Source organism: Aethalodelphis obliquidens, unplaced genomic scaffold (genome assembly GCF_003676395.1).
Source record: "Aethalodelphis obliquidens isolate GAN/ISIS:26980383/991018 unplaced genomic scaffold, ASM367639v1 scaffold7, whole genome shotgun sequence".
Lineage (NCBI taxonomy): Eukaryota > Metazoa > Chordata > Mammalia > Artiodactyla > Delphinidae > Aethalodelphis > Aethalodelphis obliquidens.
The window spans coordinates 64698303-64724421 of NW_020837951.1; the positions used below are offsets into that span (position 1 = coordinate 64698303).

At 36.7% G+C, this 26119-nt stretch overlaps 1 protein-coding gene across 1 annotated transcript in view; it reads left to right on the forward strand.

Annotated features, from left to right (window-relative positions):
• The window catches only part of CCDC171 (coiled-coil domain containing 171), a 356794-nt gene that overhangs the window by 293893 nt on the left and 36782 nt on the right, over positions 1-26119 (forward strand). Inside the window, exon 27 of the mRNA XM_027105900.1 lies at positions 16512-16664. Within this exon, the coding sequence (XP_026961701.1) occupies positions 16512-16664 (153 nt within the window). The remainder of the gene's footprint in view (positions 1-16511; positions 16665-26119) is intronic.

The window sequence follows — 26119 nt, forward strand, 5'->3', positions numbered from 1 at the left end:
ATTTGGTGATTCTGGTGGTAGAGTGTGGGTTCACCTACCTCTTTGGGCTACTTTGAGGCAGGTGTGGGGTTGACTTTGAGTGGAGAGTTGGGCTGAGTGCATATTGCACTGAGTCAGATTGCATTGACTTCTTTGATGCCTCAGGCTCTACTATGGCTCCTTCTGGCACTGCTTTGCCAGTCAGTGAGCAAATATAGACAGTTGTCTGACACTCTGTCAGGTTGAGTGTGATAAGCTAGGTTGTTTAATCCAAGTATCTGTATAAAGGAGTCTCTAGGAGTTAGGGACAGGAGACAGGTTAGTCTAGTCCAGGCCTTTGCCAGATAAATAGCTACCATTTAAACTTCAAAAAAAGTTTATTTGTTTCTAAAATTTATGTAGATATGTGTATATATCCTCTTTTTAGTTAAATGTTAGCATACCACACATACACACACACTTTTCTCTCCTTTTTATTTTGAAATAATTGTAGATTCACAAGAAGTTACAAAAATAGTACAGAGGAAAGAAATCCCCACGTACCCTTCACCCATTTCCCCCCAATGTTACATCTTACATAACTTTAGGACAATATTAAAACCAGAAAATTGACATTGCTACAATGTGTATGTATAGTCTATGACATTTTATCACGTGTGTATTTGTGTAGTCACCACCGTGATCAAGGTACAGTGATCAAGGTACAGCTATTACATCACCACAAAGATCTTCCTCAGCTAACCACTTTATAGACATATCAACCCCTCCCCCAAAATCAGCCCTAATCCCTGGTAACCACTAAATATTTTGTCTCTATAATTTTGTTATTTCAAGAATACATAAATGCAGTCCTACAGAATGTGGCATTTTGAGGTTGACTCTTTTTTCACTCAACATAATGCCCTTGAGTTCCATCCAAGTTGTTGCATCTATCAATAGTTTGTTCCTTTATGTTGCTGACTAGTATCCATGGTATGGATGTGCATAATTTGTTTAACCATTCACCCATTGAAGGACATTTTCATTGTTTCTGATTTTTGGCTATTACATATGAAGCTATGATCTCTAGGATAAATGTTTAGAAATGTGCTTCCCTGGTGGCGCAGTGGTTGAGAGTCCGCCTGCCGATGCAGGGGACACGGGTTCGTGCCCCAGTCCAGGAGGATCCCACGTGCCACGGAGCGGGTGGGCCCGTGAGCCATGGCCACTGAGCCTGCGCGTCCGGAGCCTGTGTTCCGCAACGAGAGAGGCCACAACAGTGCGAGGCCCACGTACCACAAAAAAAAAAAAAAAAAAAAGTTCAGTAATGTGATTGCTAGGCCATATGTAAGTGGATGCTTAGTTTTTTAAGAAACTGCCAGAATGTTTTCTAGAATGGCTGTACCGTTCTTCATTCTCAGCAGGATGTTTGGGAGATCCAGTTTCTCTGTTCCATTGTCAGCTTTTGATGTTGTCACAGTTTTTTCTTTTAGCCCTTCCGTTAGGTACATAGTGATATCTCACTGTGGGTTTTTTCTTTCTCTAATGGCTAGTGATTTTGAAACTCCTTTTAATATGCTTATTTGCAATTTGTATAAGAGAATTCTTTGGTAAAATATACCTTATTTTGCTTATTTTCTGATTGGAGTGTTTGTCTTTTTACTGTTGAGTTTTGAGAGTTTTAAAAATATTTTCCAGAAACTAGTTCTTTATCAGATAGGTGGTTTGCAAATTGTTTCCTGTCTGTAGCTTGTCTTTTAATCTTCATAACAAGATCTTTCACAAAGCAAAAGTTTTAAATTTTGATGAAATTCAACTTACTGATTTTTTTTCTTTTATGAATCATGCTTTTGGCATTATATCTAAGAACTCTTTGCCAAGCCCTAGATGCTGAAGATTTTCTCCTACATTTTCTTCTGAAACTTTTACAGCTTTATATTTTACATTTAAATCTATGATCAATTTTGAGTTCATTTTTGTTTAAGGTCTATGGTTTAGGTTGTAGTAATCAGAATTATAATATGACCCCCAAGATCTTCCCCCTGATGTACTGTACATGCATTATATAATTTACCCTCTCTCCTTGAGGGTGAGACTAGTAAATAGGAGATTATCCTGGATGGGCCTGACCTAATCAGATGAGCCCTTTAAAAGAAGGTGAAGTGTCAGAGATGTGCTCTTCTTCTGGCCTGGAAGAAAGGAAACAGCCAAGCTGAGAAAGGAGGGGTCCATTTGGCAAGGACCTGAGGGGGTTCCTTAGGAGCTGAGAATCACCCTGGCTCATTTTCTTGCTGGCTGAATCCAGCAAAAAAAATGGAGACCTCCGTTCTACTACTGGAAGAACTAAATTCTGCCACTTGGAAAGAGGGCCCTGAGTCTCAGAGAGATCACAGCTCCAGCTGAAACTTTTATTTCAGCCTGGTAAGACCCTGAGTGGAAGACCCAGTTAACCCATGCTAGATCCATAGAAACTATGAGATACTAAATTTGTGTTGTTTTAAGTCATTAAGTTTTGGGTAATCCTAGAGTGTGGTGCTACTTTTGTGCTTATATAGATAAGGATTCTGATTACTGGAGCTTGCATCTGGGTGTTAGAGAAAGAAATGGGACATCCACACTGTTGGGCACAGTGAGTTGGTAGATTGTCTTCTGTATGTGGAGGCTTCCTGAAGCCTTACTTGTGCCTTTTGTTTAAATTAACTTCTACTGGAGTATAGTTAATTTACAGTGTTGTGTTAGTTTCTGCTGTACAGCAAAGTGAATCAGTTATACATATACATATATCCACTCTTTTTTAGATTCTTTTCCCACAGAGGTCATTACAGAGTATTGAGTAGAGTTCCTTGTGCTATACAGTAGGTCTTATTCATTATCTTTTTTATATATAATAGTGAGTATGTGTCAATCCCAATCTCCCAGTTTATCCCTGCCCCCTTCCCCCGATGGTAACCATAAGTTTGTTTTCTACATCTGTGGCTCTGTTTCTGTTTTGTAAATAAGTTCATTTGTACCCGTTTTTTAGATTCCACATATAAGTGATATCATACGATATTTGTCTCTCTCTCTGACTTACTTCACTCAGTGGGACAAGCTCTAGGTCCATCCATGTCACTGCAAATGGTATTATTTCATTCTTTTTTATGGCTGAGTAATATTCCATTGTATACAGGTACCACATCTTCTTTATCCATTCATCCATCGATGGACATATAGATTGCTTTCATGTCCTGGCTATAGTATATATAGTGTTGCAGTGAACATTGGGGTACATGTATCTTTTTTGTTTTTAATAGATCTTTATTGGAGTATAATTGCTTCACAATACTGTGTTAGTTTCTGTTGTACACCAAAGTGAATCAGCCTTATACATACATATGTCCCCATATCCCCTCCCTCTTGAGCCTCCCTCCCATCTCCCTATCCCACCCCTCTAGGTCATCACAAAGCACCGAGTTGATCTCCCTGTGCTATGCTGCTGCTTCCCACTAGCTAACTATTTTACATTTGGTAGTGTATATATGTTGATGCTACTCTCACCTCTCACTTCACCCCAGCTTCCCCTTCCCACCCCGTGTCCTCAAGTCCATTCTCTATGTCTACATCTTTATTACTGCCCTGCAAGTAGGTTCATCAGTACCATTTTTTTTCCTTTAGATTCCATATATATGTGTTAGCCTACGGTATTTGTTTTTCTCTTTCTGACTTACTTCACTCTGTGTGACAGACTCTAGGTCCATCCACCTCACTACAAATAACTCAATTTCGTTTCTTTTTATGGCTGAGTAATATTCCATTGTATATATGTGCCACATCTTCTTTATCCATTCATCTGTCAATGGACATTCAGGTTGGTTCCATGTCTTGGCTATTGTAAATAGTACTGCAATGAACACTGTGGTACATGTCTCTTTTTGAATTATGGTTTTCTCAGGGAATATGCCCATAGTGGGATTGCTGGGTCATATGGTAGTTCTATTTTTAGTTTTTTAAGGAACCTCCATACTGTTTTCCATAGTGGTTGTATCAATTCACATTCCCACCAGCAGTGCAGGAGGATTCCCTTTTCACCACACTGGAAAGCATTTATTGTTTCTAGATTTTTTTGATGATGACCATTCTCACTGGCATGAGGTGATACCTCATTGTAGTTTTGATTTGCATTTCTCTAATGATTAGTGATGTTGAGCATCTTTTCATGTGCCTCTTGGCCATCTGTATGTCTTCCTTGAAGAAATGTCTGTTTAGGTCTTCTACCCATTTTTTAACTGGATTGTTTGTTTTCTTGATATTGAACTCATGAGCTGTTTGTATATTTTGGAGATTAATCCTTTGTCTGTTGTTTCTCCCATTCTGAGCGTTGTCTTTTTGTCTTGTTTATGGTTTCCTTGCTGTGCAAAAGTTTTTAAGTTTAATTAAGTCCCATTTGTTTATTTTTGTTTTTATTTCTGTTACTCTAGAAGGTGGGTCAAAAAAGATCTTGCTGTGGTTTATGTCAAAGGGTGTTTTTCCTATGTTTTCCTCTAAGAATTTTATAGTGTCTGGTCTTACATTTAGGCCTTTAATCCATTTGGAGTTTATTTATGTGTATGATGTTAGGTAGTGTTCTAATTTCATTCTTTTACATGTAGCTGTCTGGTTTTCCCAGCACCACTTATTGAAGAGACTGTCTTTTCTGCATTGTATGTTCTTGCCTCCTTTGTCGTAAATTAGGTGACTATATGTGCATAGGTTTATCTCTGGGCATTCTATCCTGTACCATAGATCTATATTTCTGTTTTTGTGTCAGTACCATGCCGTCTGTATTACTGTAGCTTTGTGGTATAGTTTGAAGTCAGGGAGCCTGACACCCGCAACTCTGTTTTTCTTTCTCAAGATTGCTTTGGTTATTCGGGGTCTTTTGTGTTTCCATACAAATTGTAAGGTTTTTTGTTATAATTCTGTGAAGAATGCCATTGGTAGTTTGATAGGGATTGCATTGAATCTGTAGGTTGCTTTGTGTAGTATAGCCATTTACACAATATTGATTCTTCCAATCCAAGGACATGGTATATTTCACCATCTGTTTATGTCATCTTTGATTTATTTCATCAGTGTTTTATAGTTTTCTGAGTACAGGTCTTTCGCCTCCTTAGGCAGGTTTATTCCTAGGTATTTTATTCTTTCTGTTGCAATGGTGAATGGGCTTGTTTCCTTAATTTCTCTTTCTGATTTTTCGTTGTTGGTGTATAGGAATGCCAGAGATTTCTGTGCATTAATTTTGTATCCTGAAACCTTACCAAATGCATTGATTGGCTCTAGTAGTTTTCTGGTGGCATCCTTAGGATTTTCTATGTATAGTATCATGTCACTGGCAAACAGTGACAGCTTTACTTCTTCTTTTGTGATTTACATTCCTTTCATTTCTTTTTCTTCTCTGATGATTGCTGTGGGTAGGACTTCCAAAACTATGTTGGGTAATAGTGGTGAGAGTGGACATCCTTGTCTTGTTCCTAATCTTAGTGGAAATGCTTTCAGTTTTTCACCATTGAGTATGATGCTTGCTGTGGGTTTGTCATATATGGCCTTTATTAGGTTGAGGTAGGTTCCCTCTGTGCCCATTTTCTGGAGAGTTTTTGTCATAAATGGGTATTGAATTTTGTCAAAAGCTTTTTCTGTATCTATTGAGATGATCATATGGTTTTTATTCCTTAATTTGTTAATGTGGTGTATCACATTGTTTGATTTGCATATATTGAAGAATTCTTGCATTCCTGGGATAAATCCCACTTGATCATGGTGTATGATCTTTTTAATGTGTTGTTGGATTTTGTTTGCTAGTATTTTGTTCAGGATTTTTGCATCTATGTTCATCAATGATATTGGTCTATAGTTTTCTTTTTTTGTGATATCTTTTTCTGGTTTTGGTATCAGGGTGATGGTGGCTTCGTAGAATGAATTTGGGAGTGTTTCTCCCTCAGCGATTTTTTGGAAGAGTTTGAGAAGGATTGGTGTTAGCTCTTCTCTAAATGTTTGATAGAATTCACCTGTGAAGCCATCTGGTCCTGGACTTTTGTTTGTTGGAACATTTTTTATTACGGTTTCAATTTCACTACTTGTGATAGGTTTGTTTATATGTTGTAATTCTTCCTGGTTCAGTCTTGGAAAATTGTACCCTTCCAAGAATTTGTCCATTCCTTCGTGGTTGTCCATTTTATTGGCATATAGTTGTTTGTAGTAGTCTCTTATAATCCTTTGTATTTCTGCGGTATCAGTTGTGATTTCTCCTTTTTCATTTCTAATTTTATTGATTAGAGTCCTCTTCCTTTTTATCTTGATGAGTCTGGCTAAGGGTTTATCAATTTTGTTTATCTTCTCAAAGAACCAGCTTTTAGATTTATTGATCTTTGCTCTTGTTTTCTTCGTTTCTATTTCATTTATTTCTGCTCTGATCTTTATGATTTCTTTCCTTCTACTGACTTTGGGTTTTCTTTGTTCTTCTTTCTCTAGTTGTTTTAAGTGTAGTGTTAGATTGTTTATTTGATATTTTTCTTGTTTCTTGAGGTGAGATTGAATTGCTATAAATTTCCCTCTTAGAACTGCTTTTGCTGTGTCCCATAGGTTTTGGGTTGTCATGTTTTCATTGTCATTTGTTTCTGTGTATTTTTTAATGTCTTTGATTTCTTCAGTGATCTCTTGGTTATTTAGTAGTTCACTGTTTAGCTGCCATGTATTTGTGTTTTTTACAGTTTTTTCCTGTAATTGATTTCCAGTCTCATAGCGTTGTAGTCAGAAAAGATGCTTGATACAATTTCAGTTTTCTTAAATTTTCCAAGGCTTGATTTGTGACCCAAGATGTGATCTATCCTGGAGAATGTTCCATGTGCACTTGAGAAGAAAGTGTATTCTGCCACTTTTGGGTGGAACGTTCTATAAATATCAATTAAATCTATCTGGTGTATTGTGTTGTTTAAAGCTTGTGTTTCCTTATTTATTTTCTGTTTGGGTGATCTGTCCATTGGTGTAAGTAGGATGTTAAAGTCCCCTACTATTATTGTGTTACTTTCAATTTCTCCTTTCATGGTTGTTAGCATTTGCCTTATGTATTGAGGTGCTTCTGTGTTGGGTGCATAAACATTTATAATTGTTACATCTTCTTCGATTGATCCTTTGATCATTATGTAGTGTCCCTCCTTATCTCTTGTAACAGTCTTTATTTTAAAGTCTATTTTATCTGATATGGGTATTGCTGCTCCAGCTTTCTTTTGATTTCCGTTTGCGTGGAATATATTTTTCCATCCCTTCACTTTCAGTCTGTATGTGTCCCTACGTCTGAAGTGGAACTCTCGTAGACAGCATATATATGGGTCTTGTTTTTGTATCCATTCACCCAGTCTGTGTCTTTTGGTTGGGGCTTTTTTTTTTTTTTTTTTTTTTTGCGGTAGGCGGGCCTGTCACTGTTGGTGCCTCTACCGTTGCGGAGCACAGGCTCCGGACGCGCAGGCTCAGCAGCCATGGCTCATGGGCCTAGCTGCTCTGCGGCATGTGGGATCTTCCCAGACTGGGGCATGAACCCGTGTCCCCTGCATCCTCAGGCGGACTCTCAACTACTGCGCCACCAGGGAAGCCCTTGGTTGGAGCATTTAATCCATTTACATTCAAGGTTATTATCAATATGTATGTTGCTGTTACCATTTCCTTAATTGTTTTGGGTTTGTTTTTGTGGGTCTTTTTCTTCTCCTGTGTTTCCTGCCTAAAGAAGTTTCTTTAGCATTTGTTGTAAAGCTGGTTTGGTGATGCTGAGTTCTCTTAGCTTTTGCTTGTCTGAAAAGCTTTTGATTTCTCTATAGAATCTGAATGAGACCTTTGCTGGGTAGAGTAATCTTGGTTAGGGCTTTTTCTCTTTCATCACTTTAAGGATATCCTGCCACTCTCTTCTGGCCTGCAGTTTCTGCTGAAAAATCAGCTGCTAACCTTATGGGGATTCCTTTGTATGTTATTTTTTTTGTTTTTCCCTTGCTGCTTTTAATATATTTTTTTTAATTTAATTTTTGTTAGTTTGATTAATATTTGTCTTGGTGTATTTTTCCTAGAGTTTATCCTGTATGGGACTCTCTGTGCTTCCTGGACTTGAGTGACTGGTTCACTTGGGGGTTCTTCCCATCTTCTTGGGTGTCAGGGTCCTCCACCAACAGCTGGCAGACACCCTAGTTTTGGGGAGACGCTAACTCAGCATCTTCCCACACCACCATCTTGACGCCTGCATGTATCTTTTTGAATTATGGTTTTCTCCAGATATAGTCCCATGAGTGGGATTGCTGGATCATATGGTAGCTCTATTTTTAGTTTTTTTAGGATCCTCCATACTGTTCTCCATAGTGGCTGTACCAATTTACATTCTCACCAACAGGGTAGGAAGGTTCCCTTTGTTTCACACCCTCTCCAGCAACTTGTGCCCTTCTGACTCTAGGCCACTCTCTGTTTTGGTTTGTGGGCACAGACACAGCTGTTGCCGCTCTCCTTCAACCAGTAGGGGAAGAGCTGCCTAGCTCAGTCACCATGATGCAGAGGAGTGCTCTCCATACTTGTTGATGGCTTACTTTTATTTTTGAACCAGTATCTCCAATATATGTATGTATGTATATTTATACCTTTATAAATTGTATACTTGTGTTATTGTTAAATAAGCTCTAAACATAAAACAAAAAATATAGAATATTTTAAAGGTATGATTTTAAAAGATTTTTAAAAGGAAGATTAAAAAGTCAATATAAAAACTATGGAGACAGTAAAAAGATCAGTGATTGTCAGGGGTTGGGGAGGAGGGAAGAATGAGTAGGCACAGAGAATTTTTAGGGCACTGAAACTCTTCTGTGTGATACTACCATGGTGGGTACATGTCATTATACCTTTATCCAAACCAATAGAATGTACACCACCAAGAGTCAACACAAATGCAAGCTATAGGTTTTGGGTGATGATATGTCAGTGTAGGTTCACTGATGGTAACAAATGTACCACTCTGGTGCGGGATGTTTTTGGGTGTGTAGGGGCAGGGGGTATATGGGTAATTTATGTACTTCCCACTCAATTTTTCTATGAACCTGAAACTGCTCTAAAAAATGTAGTCTATTAAAAGAACTAAATATAAAATAGAATAAAATCTATATATGGAAGTCTCCAATTTTTTTTCCATTTTAACTCACTTTGGAGACTGAATACATCCCAGTGGGTATGCAAGACAATGGACTTTCCCTTTCTTTTTAATAAAGAGATAAAATTTTTATTCTTTGATATGGATTGGCACTGGTATCATCACTTGGTCCATTTTTTTAGACATTAATATTTCCTGTTAGGTATTTTGGGAAAAGATGGAAGGATTCTACAGTGCAGCAGGGCTGAGAATGGTGTCCTCATTTGTTTATTTACTTTCTTTGTATTTCACCACGAACTCTTATGTACCCTGTATGGTTAAGTAATTTACGGATTAAATTATTTTTCATAGTTTAGTCTTTACAGTAGTTTACAATGAGATAAGAGGTAGTCTTTAAAATCTTCTATATAAGGTTTGTTTTTTTTCTTGTGACAAAATGCTTCAAATTACTCTTGAACTTGAGTGTGAATTATGTGCTTTTCTGTAGCATAAAGAGAAGGGTTCCAAATCTGTAGACCTTTTCTTTGCTGGCAAGTGGCTATCAAAAGCATTCTATCTATAAATTTTTTTTTAAAGAAGCCAAGACAAAACACATTCTGTCACAAGAAATTTTAAAAAAATGAACTGCTTTATTGAAGGAGTTTTATGGAGCATTATGAAAATAGTTGTTTGGAAGTGTTTCCAGAATTTTGGAATTTTTCCAAAATTGATCTAAATCTATAAAAATTCATATATGTGTATACACATAGAAAGTTCAGAAGCAAAGTTTTTGAACCAAAAAATGTGTTTGAATTTTTGTTAAAAATATAAAATGTATTTAGTATAAAATGCATTTGTGAAAATGTAAAAACAGGACATATATTAGTTTAAAGAACAGTTGATTAATTCAGGGAAGTTGGAAATATTTTAGCCAAAATTCCAATTAAAACTTCATTTACTTGATTGATAGGATTGAAACATGCATGTCATGATTTAATAAACACAACCAGTGGTGTACTTTCGCCAAGTGCATCTTCCCTATTTACCACGTCATGGGATTGGTCAGGGTGAGGATTCAGTATTAGACTTCCAAACACGTTTCCCCACTATCCAAAAGCAGAGCATTCCTATAAAACCTGTCATAAGCTGAAATGGCGTTAAGTGAAGGAGCAGTTACCCTAGGCCCCATCTTGCTAATGGATGAACAAAATAAATGGAGACAAAGCACAGATGCTCACAGACACAGTTCAGAGCTGTGTGGACTTGGTGCTTAGATGCTGAGAGTAGTTCCCGGGGAAGGAGCTTGGAGGGGCGACTCTCACTGCTCTGGGTGAGCACTGCCTCCAAAAGGACTCACTGCAAAACAAACAGTGAACGCTATTTTTGCTTTTTGCCTTTTTTGGTAAAAACGAAAATCCTCTTCGGATTTCTTTCGGTTATCGAAAACAGGTACAAATGCAGGTCTTTCGTGAAAATGAAGTGGCATAAGGCAAACTTTCGAAGAGCAGGGATACCTGTATCACAAAAAGTTATACAAGATTTTTAAAATTATAAAGCATATCCAATCATATTTCTTTCACTAACCATCATTAGTAATAACTTTTTGTTGAGAGTAAGAGGTTTCAGGGCTACTGATAAAGCCAAGTTAAGGCCCTCTCTCTCCTCTCATAGCTGTTTATGCTTAGTTTCAAGCCCACTTGTACTTGGTTACACCTTTGTAGAAGTGTTTTCTTGCTTGTGTTTTGGATAGGGTTTCTCTAAAATTTTGTTTCTGGCCTCTTCTACTTTCTCTTCCTTATTGATTCCTCAGAATTCTTGTCAGCTGAAAGCATTCTTATCAGCTTTGATGCCTGCACATGCATGCACACACACATATACACACACACACTTGCAACTCTGTGTGGTAAAGCAAGGAGGTGGATGGCAGTCTGCCATCCTGATTGAGTCTTTCCTACATAACTTTGTACTGGAATGTTATGGTGAATAGTATTTAGGGCCAGGGCCAGAAACCCAACATCCAAACTAAACAGTCCATTTCCAGATCTTAGACTGGCTCTTGACTGGGGGACGTAGTTGCTATTTGCAGACTAGTAAGAGACGCTTTAACCCTCATTCTCTGCTGTATCCCTACATTTATAAAATATTGGAATGAAAGTAAGTCAACTAAATGAGCAACCTTACAGAGTAATTTTGTGATAATGAAGAAAATAATTTTCCTTTAATTCCAGGTGCCAAGGAATAAAATTTAATACTAAAAACTATGAGAATGTTATCATTCTAAGACTTCCATTCGTAGGAAAGACATCTTAAATAGTAACTTTTATTTTATTATTTTTTAATTTAAAAAATTTTTTTTACTAGGGTACAGTTGATTTACAATGTTGTGTTAGTTTCAGGTGTACAGCAAAGTGAATCAGTTATGCATATACATTTACCCACTCTTTTTTAGATTCTTTTCCCATATAGGCCATCACAGAGTATTGAGTAGAGCTCCCTGGGCTATACAGTAAGTCTTTATTAGTTATCTGTTTTATATATAACAGTGTGTATATGTCAATCCCAATCTCCCAATTTATCCCTCACCTCCCATTACCCCCTGGTAACCATAAGTTTGTTTTCTACATCTGTAATTCTATTTCTGTTTTGTAGTTAAGTTCATTTGTACCCTTTTGTTAGAGTCCACATATAAGTGATATCGTATATTTGTCTTTTTCTGACTTTACTCAGTATGACCATCTCTTGGTCCATCCATGTCACTGCAAATGGCATTATTTTGTTCTTTAAATAGTAACTTTTATTATCAATGGGACGTTTTGTTGTTAGGAAGTAAATATTCATTAGCCTCTAAAATTCTTTATTTTTGAAAGAATTTTAACATATTCAATGTGTAGAATAACTTGTATTTAAAATACTTACGTGTCCAATAATACCCCTGAGAAATATTGAATCTTTCTTTTATGAGTTAAAATAGTAATTTTCCTAATTTGATATCGTTGTCATTATTATAGTTAACATTTACCTGAGTGTTTACTGCATGCCAGATAGTTAAGGTCTTTTCATGTATTAATATTCATTTAACCCCCTCAAAATCTTTGTAAGGTAGGAATCATTTTCCCCATATTATGGGGATTTATTGTATTTCACATATTTGGTGTATCTGGTATATCTATTTTACATGGTATACTTACTTTATATAGTATATAGAAATGAAGTATATCCGTAATTACAAAATTTAAAGTAAATGTCAGAGGTTTTTGCTTCCCAATTACTTACTCAAAAATATAAATAGAAAATTTACTATTTTGTTGGCATCTAGGCCTTATGACATTTTCCACTAATTGCTCCTTCTCCTAACATCAGCTTCCCAAGGCTCCTACTTTCCCTGAAGTCCAATTTTGAAGTCAGTCTAAACTACATAATATGTACATAACAAATTATATAAATAATATACTAGTCCTCAAGTGACAGTCACCTGTTTGTGTCTCAGAATTTTTTGTATTCTGAAACACTTACGCTTTTCCTTGAAATAGATAGAATGTGGAATTTTATATGTTTGAACTTTCTCATTTTGGTATGCTGATTATAAACACAATAGATTATCTCTAAAACAAAAGGCTATTTTTGTCCAGAAACTGTTTTTTGTTCTGTTTCTCATATAGCTAGATAAACCCTACTGAGATTCATATCTCACTGCATGGTATAGTCAAAATCCCAAGGGCCAAAGATGACATGGGATATATTCTCAAGTGCTGGGCTTGCTTTTGACAGTATCATGCTGCTTTGTCATTGTTTCCTAATGTAAAAAGGTGTGATGTTTTAATACAGGAGTGAGGGGTATTGTATAGCGCTAGACTTCAGGAGATTGATAGAGAGGTCATGAGATGCTCACTCACTCCTCCTCGTACCCCCTCACTTGATTCCAGCTGTCATTTCCATTTCTTCTACCAAGCTGGCACCTTTCTTTTGTATTAAAGAGTTGGATTTTTCACTGGCATCCTTTATAACATAGTTTGAATGACTTTTTAATACTGGAAGTTAACATTCTTTATTCTTCAAAAGAGCTGTGGATTCTTTGAATAGCTTTACGATTTCACTGACACTCCTCCCTACCTTTCAGTTCTGAAGGAGGTTTTCATTTTAGAAGCATGTAGTATATTTTACTTACACTAGTTCCGTGAAACATACTTTCTGTATTGATTACCTTACCTTTGCTGCTCTGAAAAAAATATCCTATACAGTAAGTGTTATAGAAAATTGCTTTCATCTCTCAAATACTGCGTTAAAAATTTTAAATGCTTAAGACTCTAAATCCTAAGCAAAAAGTAGATTATTATTTTATTCTTTTTAATGTTATAAAGAAGTAATATGTGGTTTCTCTTAATACTGCACTGAATATCAGAATTTAGTTATTAAAAGCAGATCAAGGAAGGAGCCAAAATAATTATGACTTTCGTTCCATCCATCACGTAAAAATTCAGATATAACTTCTCAAAAAATATTTTATTTTCTAAAAAAGAGATTTAAAGGAATACCTTTTATATTATAATTCCTTTTAGAATATCATGTATGTGACGATTCGTGAAATGTGTTTCTCCAAATTTAAGAAATAGGACTTTTTTTTTTTTTTTTTTTGAGGTACGCGGGCCTTTTCCTGCTGTGGCCTCTCCCGTTGCAGAGCACAGGCTCCGGACGCGCAGGCTCAGCAGCCATGGCTCACGGGCCCAGCCGCTCCGCAGCATGTGGAATCTTCCCGGACCGGGGCACGAACCCCTGTCCCCTGCATCGGCAGGCGGACCCTCAACCACTGCGCCACCAGGGAAGCCCCAGGACAACTTATTAAATGTTGAAATTTTTTATATATTAGAGGCCAGTTCTATTATGACTTACATTGAGATAATAATCCAGGAGCCTATTATTGATAGAAGAGGACTTTCTTCTTTTTATTAAATAAGGCCTTTATGTAAGTTTTCATGCATTTTATGCACTTTAGGTCCTTATATAACAGGAAAACATGTATACAAGCCACCTATCACAGATTGTCTCATTAAGATCTTAGTGGAGAATTTAAAAATAGAACAATGGTAATACTACAATGAAATTTACTAGCTTACCATTTTTAGAGGGCTTTTTTATATTAGGTGCAATGTAGCTGAAGGGTTAAGAGAATGGCTTTGTATTAGATTTTTTTTTTTTTTTTTTTGCAGTATGCGGGCCTCTCACTGTTGTGGCCTCTCCCACTGCGGAGCACAGGCTCCGGATGCGCAGGCCCATCAGCCATGGCTCACGGGCCCAGCCGCTCCGCGGCATATGGGATTCTCCCGGACTGGGGCACGAACCCGTGTCCCCTGCATCGGCAGGCGGACTCCCAACCACTGCGCCACCAGAGAAGCCCTGTATTAGATTTTTAACTATCTGATCCTCACAACAGTTTTAGAAATAAGCAAAAAAATTGACTTTTCTTCCCATTTTATGGAGGGAGGAGGTGGAGGCTCAGAGAGATGACATGGCATTGCCCAATAAGATAAAGCTAAGTAAGTGGCAGCATGAGAACCAGAAAAAAATAGGACTTGTGATTCCTGGTCCACCATCTCAGTGGAGAAGATAAGTGAATTTTCAGAAGTAGAGAGAGACTTGGTGTAGGAAGAAACAGATATGATTTTGTAATTTCTGATTTTTATCTACTTTTGAAACCCAGGGACATATTTTGTGTTAGTATTAGCCCTCAGCTTACCTTGAAATGACTCAAGGTAAGGAATGTTAGGACATGTGAGATGTTCCCAAACATGAGGTCGTACCATGCTTATTTAGTGTTGGGTAATAGAATGAACTTTTGTGTACTTTATCTTTTTATGCCTACAGCTATGCTTTTGCTTCTTTTTTCGACTTTGAATAAAGTATGGGTAGTAATTTATTCACTAGAGTGTTAAGGTTATATTTTCCCAAGTATCTTCATCCTTTTCTATAAGGTATTTTTTGCCAAACTGAATATGACTAATGTGGCTTTTCATCTTTTCCAGTCTCTCTCTCTCCCCTCCTTCCCTCCCTCCCTCCCTCCCTCCATCCCTCCCTCCCCTCCCTCCCTCCCTCCTTGCCTTCGTTCCTTCCTTCCTTCCTTCCTGTCAGTCATTCAAGCCATCCCTAAAGATACAGAGATGATTAGATTTGACACAATATCTGGCCTAGGTAGCTCCTTAGTGTAGTGACTATAAACATGTAAATTAATGCATTTCTGCCAAAGCAATAAATGCAATAGTGGAAGCAAGCATGAGGGACCCACAGAGAACCAGAATAGAAGTTAACACTGCCTTTGGGCTCAGCTCAGAAGAGCCTTCTTTAAAGAGGTGGTTTCTGAACTGGGTTTTTGAGGGCAAATAGGAATTTGTTAGGCAAAAAGCTATGAATTTTCTTTTAACTACAAATAACTCACCTAATTCTTTTTCTCAGACATTGTGTATGTTGTTTCTTACTTTTTGTTCACCAGATTATTTCATATGCATTCAGAATTGCCCAAATATCTAGTTTCTTAAAGGCCTCTCAAACCAGACTCTTCAGATTGAATATAATTTGGAAATTTTCACTGTCTACCATTGTTCTAAGTTGTGGCTGCAGTTGGAACATGGTTTTCTTGTAAATAACATAAAATTATATTTGAATATGTCTTTGAAATGTTTGATTTTCTTTACTGTATTTGAAGTATTTTGAAAGACTTTTGAGTCTTTCAAAGGTGTAATAGTATTCTTGGACTTAAAATTCACTACAGCTTGCTTTAGAAGCAAAAGTCTACAAAATATGATTAAACTGTGGTACAGAGGCCCAACAATTCTCCCAAATATTGCACTACTTAGGGAAGAGAAAAAGTTACCAGCACTTGCTTATGTTATTTATTTTATTATATCCAGTGTAATGCAAGGATGTTCCTCTGTTATATGAATGAAAATAATTATGCTTTTCTTACAATATAGGAATCATATTATTTACTCTTAAAAAATCATAGGATTAGTTCAGCTCCTTTTGTTTCAAAACATTTGTTTTCTAGGTGGTTTGAAAATTTTACTGAGCTCATTTTGAAATATCTTGCTTATACATCCATCTGTTGTATGTCTTAAGATTGAAATTTAGGTCAAATTGCAACTTGAATTTAACTTTACAAAGGTAATAAGTGTGCCATCTTTAAAAACTGCATTCTAAATTTTAAGCACAATAGATCAAAGTACACCTTATTTAAATAAATATTCTGGAAAAAAGTCTCAATTATTTTCTCCCAGACTTTCTTAAAATAGTCAGGGTTCTCAATATAAAATGTGAGGTTTAGCGTTATTATTTTAAAGGAGGATGAAAAGTTGTTTATTTTAAAATTTTAATGATTTTGCTTTCAAATTATGGAAATTCTCCTTTGGGGACAGCTTTATTTGAATTGTATGTGGCATTATTTTTATTTCTTAAGGCTATGATTAAAAGTTTCGTGGATGTCTACCAGCTTGCAAGCACTAGAATTGCTACACTGGAAAAGGAAATGACATCTCATCGAAGTCACATTGCAACCTTGAAATCAGAACTTCACACAGCTTGTTTACGTGAAAATGAAAGTTTACAATCAGTAAGTCCTACAATATTTTTTTCTTCTTTGAATCTTGGGTCACATTTACATTCATGTTTTTGTTGTTCATGAGATCACTCACCAGTATATATAATTTAGGGTGAGTAATCAATCAAGCAACGTAAAATTATTAAGTGTGGAGAAAATTTTGAAGGAAGAAAAGCAATTAATTTTTCCATTGTATCATGTATAAAGATATGCATATTGTTATCAATGCTAAAACACTACATCAAGATTCCTTTGTGTTTGGCAGTGCAGCTGACAGTTGGATTTGGCAGTATGCATAGTTAAAGCTTGCAACTGTCTGAAGATTCAGTGTGTCCCATTAAGACAGAATATTATTAATTATGCGTATAACCAGAATGGTAATTAGAACATGTGATTATTCTCTGTAGAAAGCTAGTCTTATCCATAATACATGTCCAGCTAAAGATGCATGTTGTGATTCATCTATATGATTAAAATTCAGTTTCAGCAGTCATTTTATGTCTTAAAATGTTAGCCCATGATGAAATTTGGGCTCATTTAAGACTAAACAAAATTTTCTACATTTGAAATACGTGTTTGGGGAGTATCAAAAAATGAATATATTTGTGACATAAAGGAATAAAATACACATTTAAACTTTCTCCTCAAAAGCCAGGTATGTCAACATATCTCAACAGTGAGATTCAGAGGGTTACCAATAATTAGAATGTCTTTTTTCCCTATTTGGTTTGATTAGAATGGATCTGGGTGACTTGTAAGGAAAAACAGTATCATTTTGCCATTTAGCTGTTGACCAATTTCAAATGATATATTCAACAGAAAAAGAGTTAGCATTAAAGCAAATAGATGCATAGTTGTGGTTTGGTTCTTCAGCTCCTTCAGGTCGTAGCTCAAGTGTCAGCGTCCTAATGAAAGCTTTATGACCATGGTATTTAAAACTGCAACCACTAACCCTCCCCCACCCTACAAGCTCTGTCTCATTCTCACCCCATGTTGCCTATCTACCTTCTACCTTCCTTACTTTATTTTTTTCACTATAGCACTTACCAGCTTACATATATTGTATTTTATTTATTTGCTTTTTGTCTGTTTGCTCCTTACCCTCATAGAATATAAGTTCCATAAGGACAAGCTATTTTGGTTATTTTCTTCACAGCTGTAAAGGCTCTCTAGTGCCAAGAATAGTCTGACCCACAGTAGGTGTTCAACAAATGGTTATTGAATGAAACATACTGGGACCTAATCCAATAAATGAACAAACTAGTTATTTGGGACTTGAGATGAGATTCAGTTGAGTTCAATTTTTAAAATTACTTTGTTAATTTCTTAGTGAGAGAGTAGTAAATTTGACCTCAAATAAGAGAAATCAAGATGAAGAGGAAACCTTTATAAAGATTTGAGTAAGTATTTGGAATTCATTCTAGTCTTTCTCTGAAACACATTTACATTTTTTCCTGCTAACTCTCTGATCCCATTGGTTAATATTACATTATACTATGTCAGCTTTGTTGGGTCATACCATTATTGGTTGTTTATTACTGGTATTCATATAAAAATAATTGCTTATGTTCTGAGAAAGTTTGGTAAGGTGGGATTGTTTCCCATGGGTTCAAAAATTTTTTACCAATTATTAAGCTATTGATGTCTTAATGGAGGTGTGCTTAATATCCCCCACTATCATAATAAAGCTCCTTCAACCTTCTGAACATAATAAAGCTTCTCAACCTTCTGAACAGATTTACGGGATATGCTCATCATCTTATTAGTAAGAGGAGGTTCACTCTAGCAGTGATTCTCAAAAGGGAATGTGTGTAATGTGAACATTTTCCCCATGAGATTCTGATGTGTCCTTCTAGGACACTGCTGCTAATCCCATGTTTCTATGGGATATATGCTCTCCAGCCTCTTCCCTTAGTTGAGAATCATTGTTTTGAAAACAATAATAAATTTGTATACTAATTTCTATTTTTCAAGACATTTAAATACGCATTTTCTAACTTGAACTACTTAAGAACTCAGAGAGGTTAATCTTTTAATTTCATAGATGAGAGGTGATATATATATATAGTTTGGTAGATAAGAGCATGGGCTTTGGAATTACAACCATTAGAAGTACAGTCAAGTGTAAATAACAGAAAACTTGACTAACATGTTTAAGACAGTTTTTTTTGCTCATACAGCAAGAAGTCTAGAAGTAGGTGACTATTGTCATCGGTTTAATAGTTCGGCTTCTCTGTAATTTCTCTGCCACTCCCTGATTGTCATAAGATGGAAGCCAGCTCTAGGATTTGGAATCACATTCAAGTCAGAGGAATGGGGTGGCCCAGCAATACCTGTTTTATATATATGATAAAGCATTGCAAGGCTTTCCATTTAGAAAATATTTAAGTTTTTATACCATACATTTATTTTTTAAATATTTAGAAATTTTAATATAAATTTAATAGATAACAGATATTAAATGTATATTTAAATGTTTATATATTTAAAAGAGAAAAAGCCTTCCAAGGAAGTTCCAAACATATTTCCACTTATATTCCATCAGCTGGAAATGGGTTGTGTGGCCACCTTGAGCTATAATGAGTCAAGGAACAAGGAAATGAGGAATGAATAGATACCGGGTTAACCAATTAATAGTATATCTGACCTGTCATACAAGTCAGATATATCTGGATTCCAATTCAACTTCTGTCAGTTGCTAATCAGGTGGCTTGGGTCTCAGGTTTTCATCTGTAAAATGAGGATAATGATACTACTCTCTAATAGAGATGTTGGGAGGTCTAGTGAGAAGTCTTTTTTTTTTTCTTAACATCTTTATTGGAGTATAATTGCTTTACAATGGTGTGTTAGTTTCTGCTTTGTAACAAAGTGAATCAGTTGTACATATACATATGTTCCCATATCTCCTCCCTCTTGCATCTCCCTCCCTCCCATCCTCCCTATCCCACCCCTCTAGGTGGTCACAAACCACATAGCTGATCTCCCTGTGCTATGTGGCTGCTTCCCACTAGCTATCTATTTTATGTTTGGTAGTGTATATATGTCCATGCCACTCTCTCACTTTGTCACAGCTTACCCTTCCCCCTCCCCATATCCTCAAGTCCATTCTCTAGTAGGTCTGTGTCTTTATTCCCGTCTTAACCCTAGGTTCTTCATGACCTGTGAAAGAATGCTCAACATCACTAATAATTAGAGAAATGCAAATCAAAACTACATTGAGGTATCATCTCACACTGGTCAGAATGGCCATCATCAGAAAATCTGCAAACAATAAATGCTGGAGAGGGTGTGGAGAAAAGGGAACCCTCTTGCACTGTTGGTGGGAATGTAAATTGATACAGTCACTATGGAGAACAGTATGGAGGTTCCTTAAAAAACTAAAAATAGAACTACCATATGACCCAGCAATCCCACTACTGGGCATATACCCTGAGAAAACCATAATTCAAAAAGAGTCATGTACCACAATGTTCATTGTAGCTCTATTTACAATAGCCAGGACATGGAAGCAATCTAAGTGTCCATCATCAGATGAATGGATAAAGAAGATGTGGCACATATATGCAATGGAATATTACTCAGCCATAAAAAGAGACGGAATTGAGATATTTGTAGTGAGGTGGATGGACCTAGAGTCTGTCCTACAGAGTGAAGTAAGTCAGAAAGAGAAAAATACCGTATGCTAACACATATATATGGAATCTAAGAAAAAAAAAAAAGGTAGTGAGAAGTCTTAAAGTACTTTGCACTTTGCCTTGCACTTAGTGAATAATCCAAAAAAAGTTAGCTATTATTTTTATTACCATTATATTTACATCTTTTTTTTTTTTTTTTAGATTCTCTTTTTACGTGCGTCTCCCCACTGCTGTGGCCTCTCACGTTGCGGAGCACAGGCTCCGGATGTGCAGGCTCAGCCGCCATGGCTCACGGGCCTAGCCGCTCCGCGGCATGTGGGATCTTCCCAGACCGGGGCACGAACCCGCGTCCCCTGCATTGGCAGGCAGACTCTCAACCACTGCGCCACCGGGGAAGCCCTACCATTATATTTATAGAAAGTAATTGGATTGCACCACAGGGAAAGATTATTTACTAACATAACATCTTCAGTTTCAAACTGTGTCATTTTGTTCTGCTTCCTATTGTAACCTTGAGCATGTAACTCCTGCTCTATGATCACCATCAGTATATTCCCGTGGCTGAGCTCTCTGCCCTTTCTGCAGCCTGTCTGCCCCTCTTTTCACTGACACATTCTTGAAAAGCAGTCTATACTTTCTTCTTCTATGTGCTCATTCTACTGAAACTATTTTCTTAAAGGTCACCATAATTTTCTGCTTGCTCTGCCTATCCATTGGTTCCTTCTCATCTCCTTTCATCTTTCTCAGACATTTGAGGCTTCAACTACTTTCTTCTTTAAATACTCATCTCCTTTGTTTCTCTTGTTATCGACTTTTCTTCGTTGGCTCTCTGCCCTCTACTTAGTTGAGCTCTGCCTTCTTTGTATTATTGTGTGTTAATTCTTTTCTCCACCCATTAGTTTAATATTTATTCTGCATCTGGTCTGTGACAGGCTTAGTTTTGGTCCTGGGGATGTCATGTGAACCTAAACAGACAATCTTCACTCTCATGAACTTAAAATCTAATAGTGAAAGTAAATATTTTTCATGTAATCACACTAGTTAATGTGTAATTACTTATAGGATAAGTTCACCGAAAGAGAAGAACTTAAGTGTATAAGAGTTTTTTTAAACAAATGAGCCTGCCTTAGACTAAGGTATCAGTAAAGCCTTTTCTGGGTCAGTGATGCTTAAGCTAATATCTGAAGACTGGGTATAAGTTACCCAGGGGTGGAAGAGAGTAGTGTTCCAGATCAGGAGGAGAGGAGCACAGATATTTCCAAAGGCTCTGTGGTGGGAGGAAGAAATTGAAGAAATTGAGGAAGACCAGTATGGCTGGAATAAAGAGAGCAAAGGCAAGAGTACTCTGAGATAAGAAAGGTCTGGAGAAAAGGGCAGAGGTCAGACTTTGTTGTCTTTGTTTTGAGAGCAAAGGAAGAGTCATTGAAAAACTTTAAAGAAGGAGTGATATGCTCGGATTTGCTTTTTTTAAAAGATCACTTTGGCTGTAGTGTGAAGAAACAATTGAATGCGAAGAACAAGAGATAGGGGTGTGTCAAACAATTCCTAGGTTTTTTTGCTTTTGGAAATGGATTAATGATCTCATTTACTGAGAGAGAAACAATGGAACAGGAGGGGATATTGTGAGTTTAATTTTGAGTATGTTAGGTTTGAGGTGCCACTGAGACATCCAGCTGGAGATGTCACAAAGGCTGCTTGATGTGAAATTCAAGGAAGATGCCAAGCTGGAGATAACAATTTCAAGTCACTATTATACGGGTAGGACTTGAAGCTATCAGCAAGACTGAGACGACATAGGGACGGTTTATAGAGTAAGAAGAGAAAAAGGCCTAAGAATGAAGCTTGAAAAACTCCAGCATATAATGCCTGAGTACAAGAGGATAACGTTGCAAAGGAAGCTGTGAAGGAGCAGGCAAAGAGGGAAGAGGAAAACCAAGGAAGTATGATGCCATGAGAAGAGAGAATTTCAAGAAGGGTGACATGCCGATAGTGTCATATACTGCTGAAAAGCAAGTGAAATGAGGACTGAAAAATGGCCTTTGGAGTTAGTGCATGGAGGCCCTTGGTAAACTTAACAAAGGTTCTTTCAGCAAGAGGTGGCGAAATTAGTGGAAGTTGAACAAAAGAAGTGAATTTAGACATCTGTCGCAAAGATTTAGCTATTAAGTGTGAAAAATAGGAGTGGAGTGTTCAGAGGATTCAGGGAGTTCTAAGACAGGAATGACTTAAATATGTTTCAGTATCTTCTTAAAATAGGCCTCCCACAGTCTGGTTTTGACCCTGTCCACTATACTGTCCATTTTTATAATTTCAATTATCACCTTTTTCATACTGCTGCTTTCTTCTACTTCTTTTTTTTTAACTCCAGCTTTCTTTTGACTAGTGTTTGCATGATATATCTTTTCCCATTCTTTTCTTTTAACCTATGTTTTATATTTACAGTGGGTTTCTTGTAGAAAGATATAGCTGGTTTTGTTGTATTTTCCATTTGACAATCTCTGGCTTTTAACTGGGTGATTAGATCATTTAAGTTTAATATAATTATTGACATTTTTGGATTTTTGTCTACCATTTTAGCTCTCTTATGGGGATGAAGGTGAAGACATGATCTCTGCTTTTGTGGATTCCTCTTCTAGCAAGGGAAATGGTCACATAAGCAAATATCAATACTAAAAATAGGCATGTATAAAGTATGTGGGAACATAGATGAGGGAGGAGTTCATTCCGCCTAACATTGTTAGAAGAAGGTACTGAGAAGATGAAATGTTTGCAGGAGTCTTTGAAGGATGTTTAGCAATTTGACACCTTGTTAAGGGAGAAGAGCAGTAAAAAATCTTTGCTTTATTTTGATTTGAGGAATAGGCCTCATGCGTAGTACATATATTTAATGAATTAAATTATATAATGAGTTTTTTTGTGTAATAGAAATGTATTGTTACTTTAGTTCCATTCCCCCTCTGAATCAAAGACATCCAACTCACCCAAACAGCCTGTACCCGCTGGAGCCCAAGACTGCTTGCAGCAGTCACTCCAAACCCTACCTTCACATGTTTGCAATCCATTCTTGCACCATCCAATCCCTGCTTCTTACTTTATAACCTAATTTGATTCTGTCTCTGACTGTTTTGCTCTTGATGTTCTTATTTGGTCTCTGTATTTGTTATTTTGGTCCATTCTCAAAACTCCATTACTGGGTCCTCAGATGATCTAGCTCTCTGCTCCAGTACCTGCTTCAATTACCATCACCTCCTTCCCCTCATATATAGCTTTAGAGTCAGGCAGACTTGGGGGTGCTTTCTGGCACTCTTACTTATTACCCACACAATACTCTAAGCATCAGTTTCAGTGTTTGTAACATGTAGGTGAAATTCCCTACATTGTAGGATTGTTGTGAGGATTAAACAAAGATACAGCGTTTGGCATATTGGTAGATCCTCAGTAAATATTGGCTTGCTTCCCTACACGTACAAATTTTTCTGATAGTTACGTATATATCATACAGCTAAGCTATACTTGTAGCTTTACGAAGTATATGTAAGCATGAGGAAATCTTTTTATGAGTAGGCAAAAGATCTAAAACAACACTTAAATCAGTGCTTTTAGCACATTTAATACTAAATACAGTATTAATGTTAGCTGCTGTTGTTATCACTTACTTAATCAACTCAGGAAAGTCAGTATATGCTCATTTCTAAATTTTCTACCATTTCACTAGATAAGAATAAAAATTATTCATTATTAGTTAAGAAAAAACTTAGTATACCATGGTGTGGTGATGCATAGAGAGAGCTGGATTGTATGGCAGCTATGAAGAGTCATCTTTCAAAGCTTTATCCCCCTTTAGGTGACATTTTCATTTTTTGTTCAGTAACATGTAATAGTGATGCTGGAGTTCATCTAAAAGTTCTCATCAATTGTATACTTGCCAGGACTTTAACATTTTCAGCATTTTGGTCTTTGACCCATTAACTTAGGGCTGTTCTAGAGCTTTTATCTTGAGTAATAGTAACCAGAAAGAGCTTTGAGTAAAGAGCTCTTGAATCCCGTACAGCCCAGTAGAGAACAGTACAGCAGTCAGAACCAATTACTTGTGGCTGTTTGGAGACCGGCACACCCACAACTGTGGAGAAACACATGATATTTCAGTCTGTGAAACATAGAATGCCAAACCCAAATACTTTGCTGTGAGTTATGGTGCTTCAAGCTACAGTATTGATTTGCCTCATTTCCATTGTATGTTTAAGCAGTATGTTTTTGATTCTACAGTACTTTATTTGTGAGAAAATAGTGAGTGACAAATCAGAGGAGCATTCCATTTAGTACATTGCGGGGGAGAGATCATTGCATCATTTTTCAGATTATGTCAGATTCGATAGTTGTCAAGTGGTGTTATATTGTTAATCAAGCAGAAGGGTTTAGATACTTTGGTTAATGTTATTTTTATCTGTTAAGATAAAAAAAAAGGACCCCTTTATCTTAAGTTCTCAATTAAAATTCTGTCACATTTATTTTTATTACATTTTCTTGCGAGAGGAAGTATTGTTTGTTAGTATTGTATGGCTAAAGAAACTGACAGAATTTAAGTAACTTACTCTAGGTAAATTGTTTTCATAAACTTTACTTTATCTCAGTTGATTCCTGATGTTTATTATTGAGGTTTTTAATCTTTCAAGAAAAATAATCTTTAAAAATGAGCCATAAACCAAGCCTTAATTTGTTGAGACAGGCTGTGCAGTGCAGTTCAGTGGTATCAAGTACAGATTCTCGAGTCTTACTCCCAGGTTTTTGATTAGAACCCAATCAGATTAGAACAAGGCCTCTGATTTCTTGTCTGGTGCTTTCCTATGAGACTGCAGTGTGGGTTAAAACAAATCTGTGCCATCAAGGGCTTTCAAGTGTAGTAGAGACTACAACCATTATACAGATAATTAAAAGAATGACGTTAAAGTGGAATCACAGAGTGCTATGAGAGCACATAACTGGGGATCTGACCTTGGCTTCAGGTGGTCTAGTTGAGGAATGGAGATCTTAGTTGTGATAAGGAAGGTTAAGGAGGAGTTGACAAGGGAAAGCACGGAATGCTGAAGGGATGGAAAGACGTCTGTATGACTTGAGCAGCGTGCATCAGGTGGAGAATGGTGAGAGATGATGCAGACTTGTGGAGGAGCACTGTGGCTGTGACTCTCAGCTTTCTGAGAAGCCCTCTGACTCATACGTCTCCATTAATGGCACTGGAAAACATCTACCCCCTTTGCTTTATGTATTTACTCTTCCCAACTGCACATTTAATTTTTTCCATTTAATTCTTAAAATTCACTGACATTTTATATCATAACAGCCCTTGTTTTACCCTTTTGCTAAATATTGCTTACTTAGATGCTCATTAAATTCTTCCACGTTTTAATCATGAGCTCCAGCTCTGGCCTTTGGATACTAACAGTTAAATAAGGGAAACAAAAACATCAAAAGGTGGGACAGCCCAGTCAATATGCAAACATTTTCCTTGATCCTTGACACAAATTTCCAAGCTTTTAAAGGTTTTTCATAGTCCAGAAACTCAAGCTTTTTTTATACAGTAAACAGGGGCCTAGAGATAATAATAATGTATATTCCACTGGCCTCATACCTCTTCTGTAGCCTTTTAGTTTTTGTATGATGCAGTTTAAGAGGAGCTACTTTTATGATGAAAGATATCTGTATAGTGACTGTAGGGGCAAGATATTATAAATTTTATATTTATATATATATAAAGTATATACATATATAATTGATATATTGGGTTGGCCAAAAAGTTCGTTCGGGTTTTTGTGCCAGCATACCAAAAACCCGAAC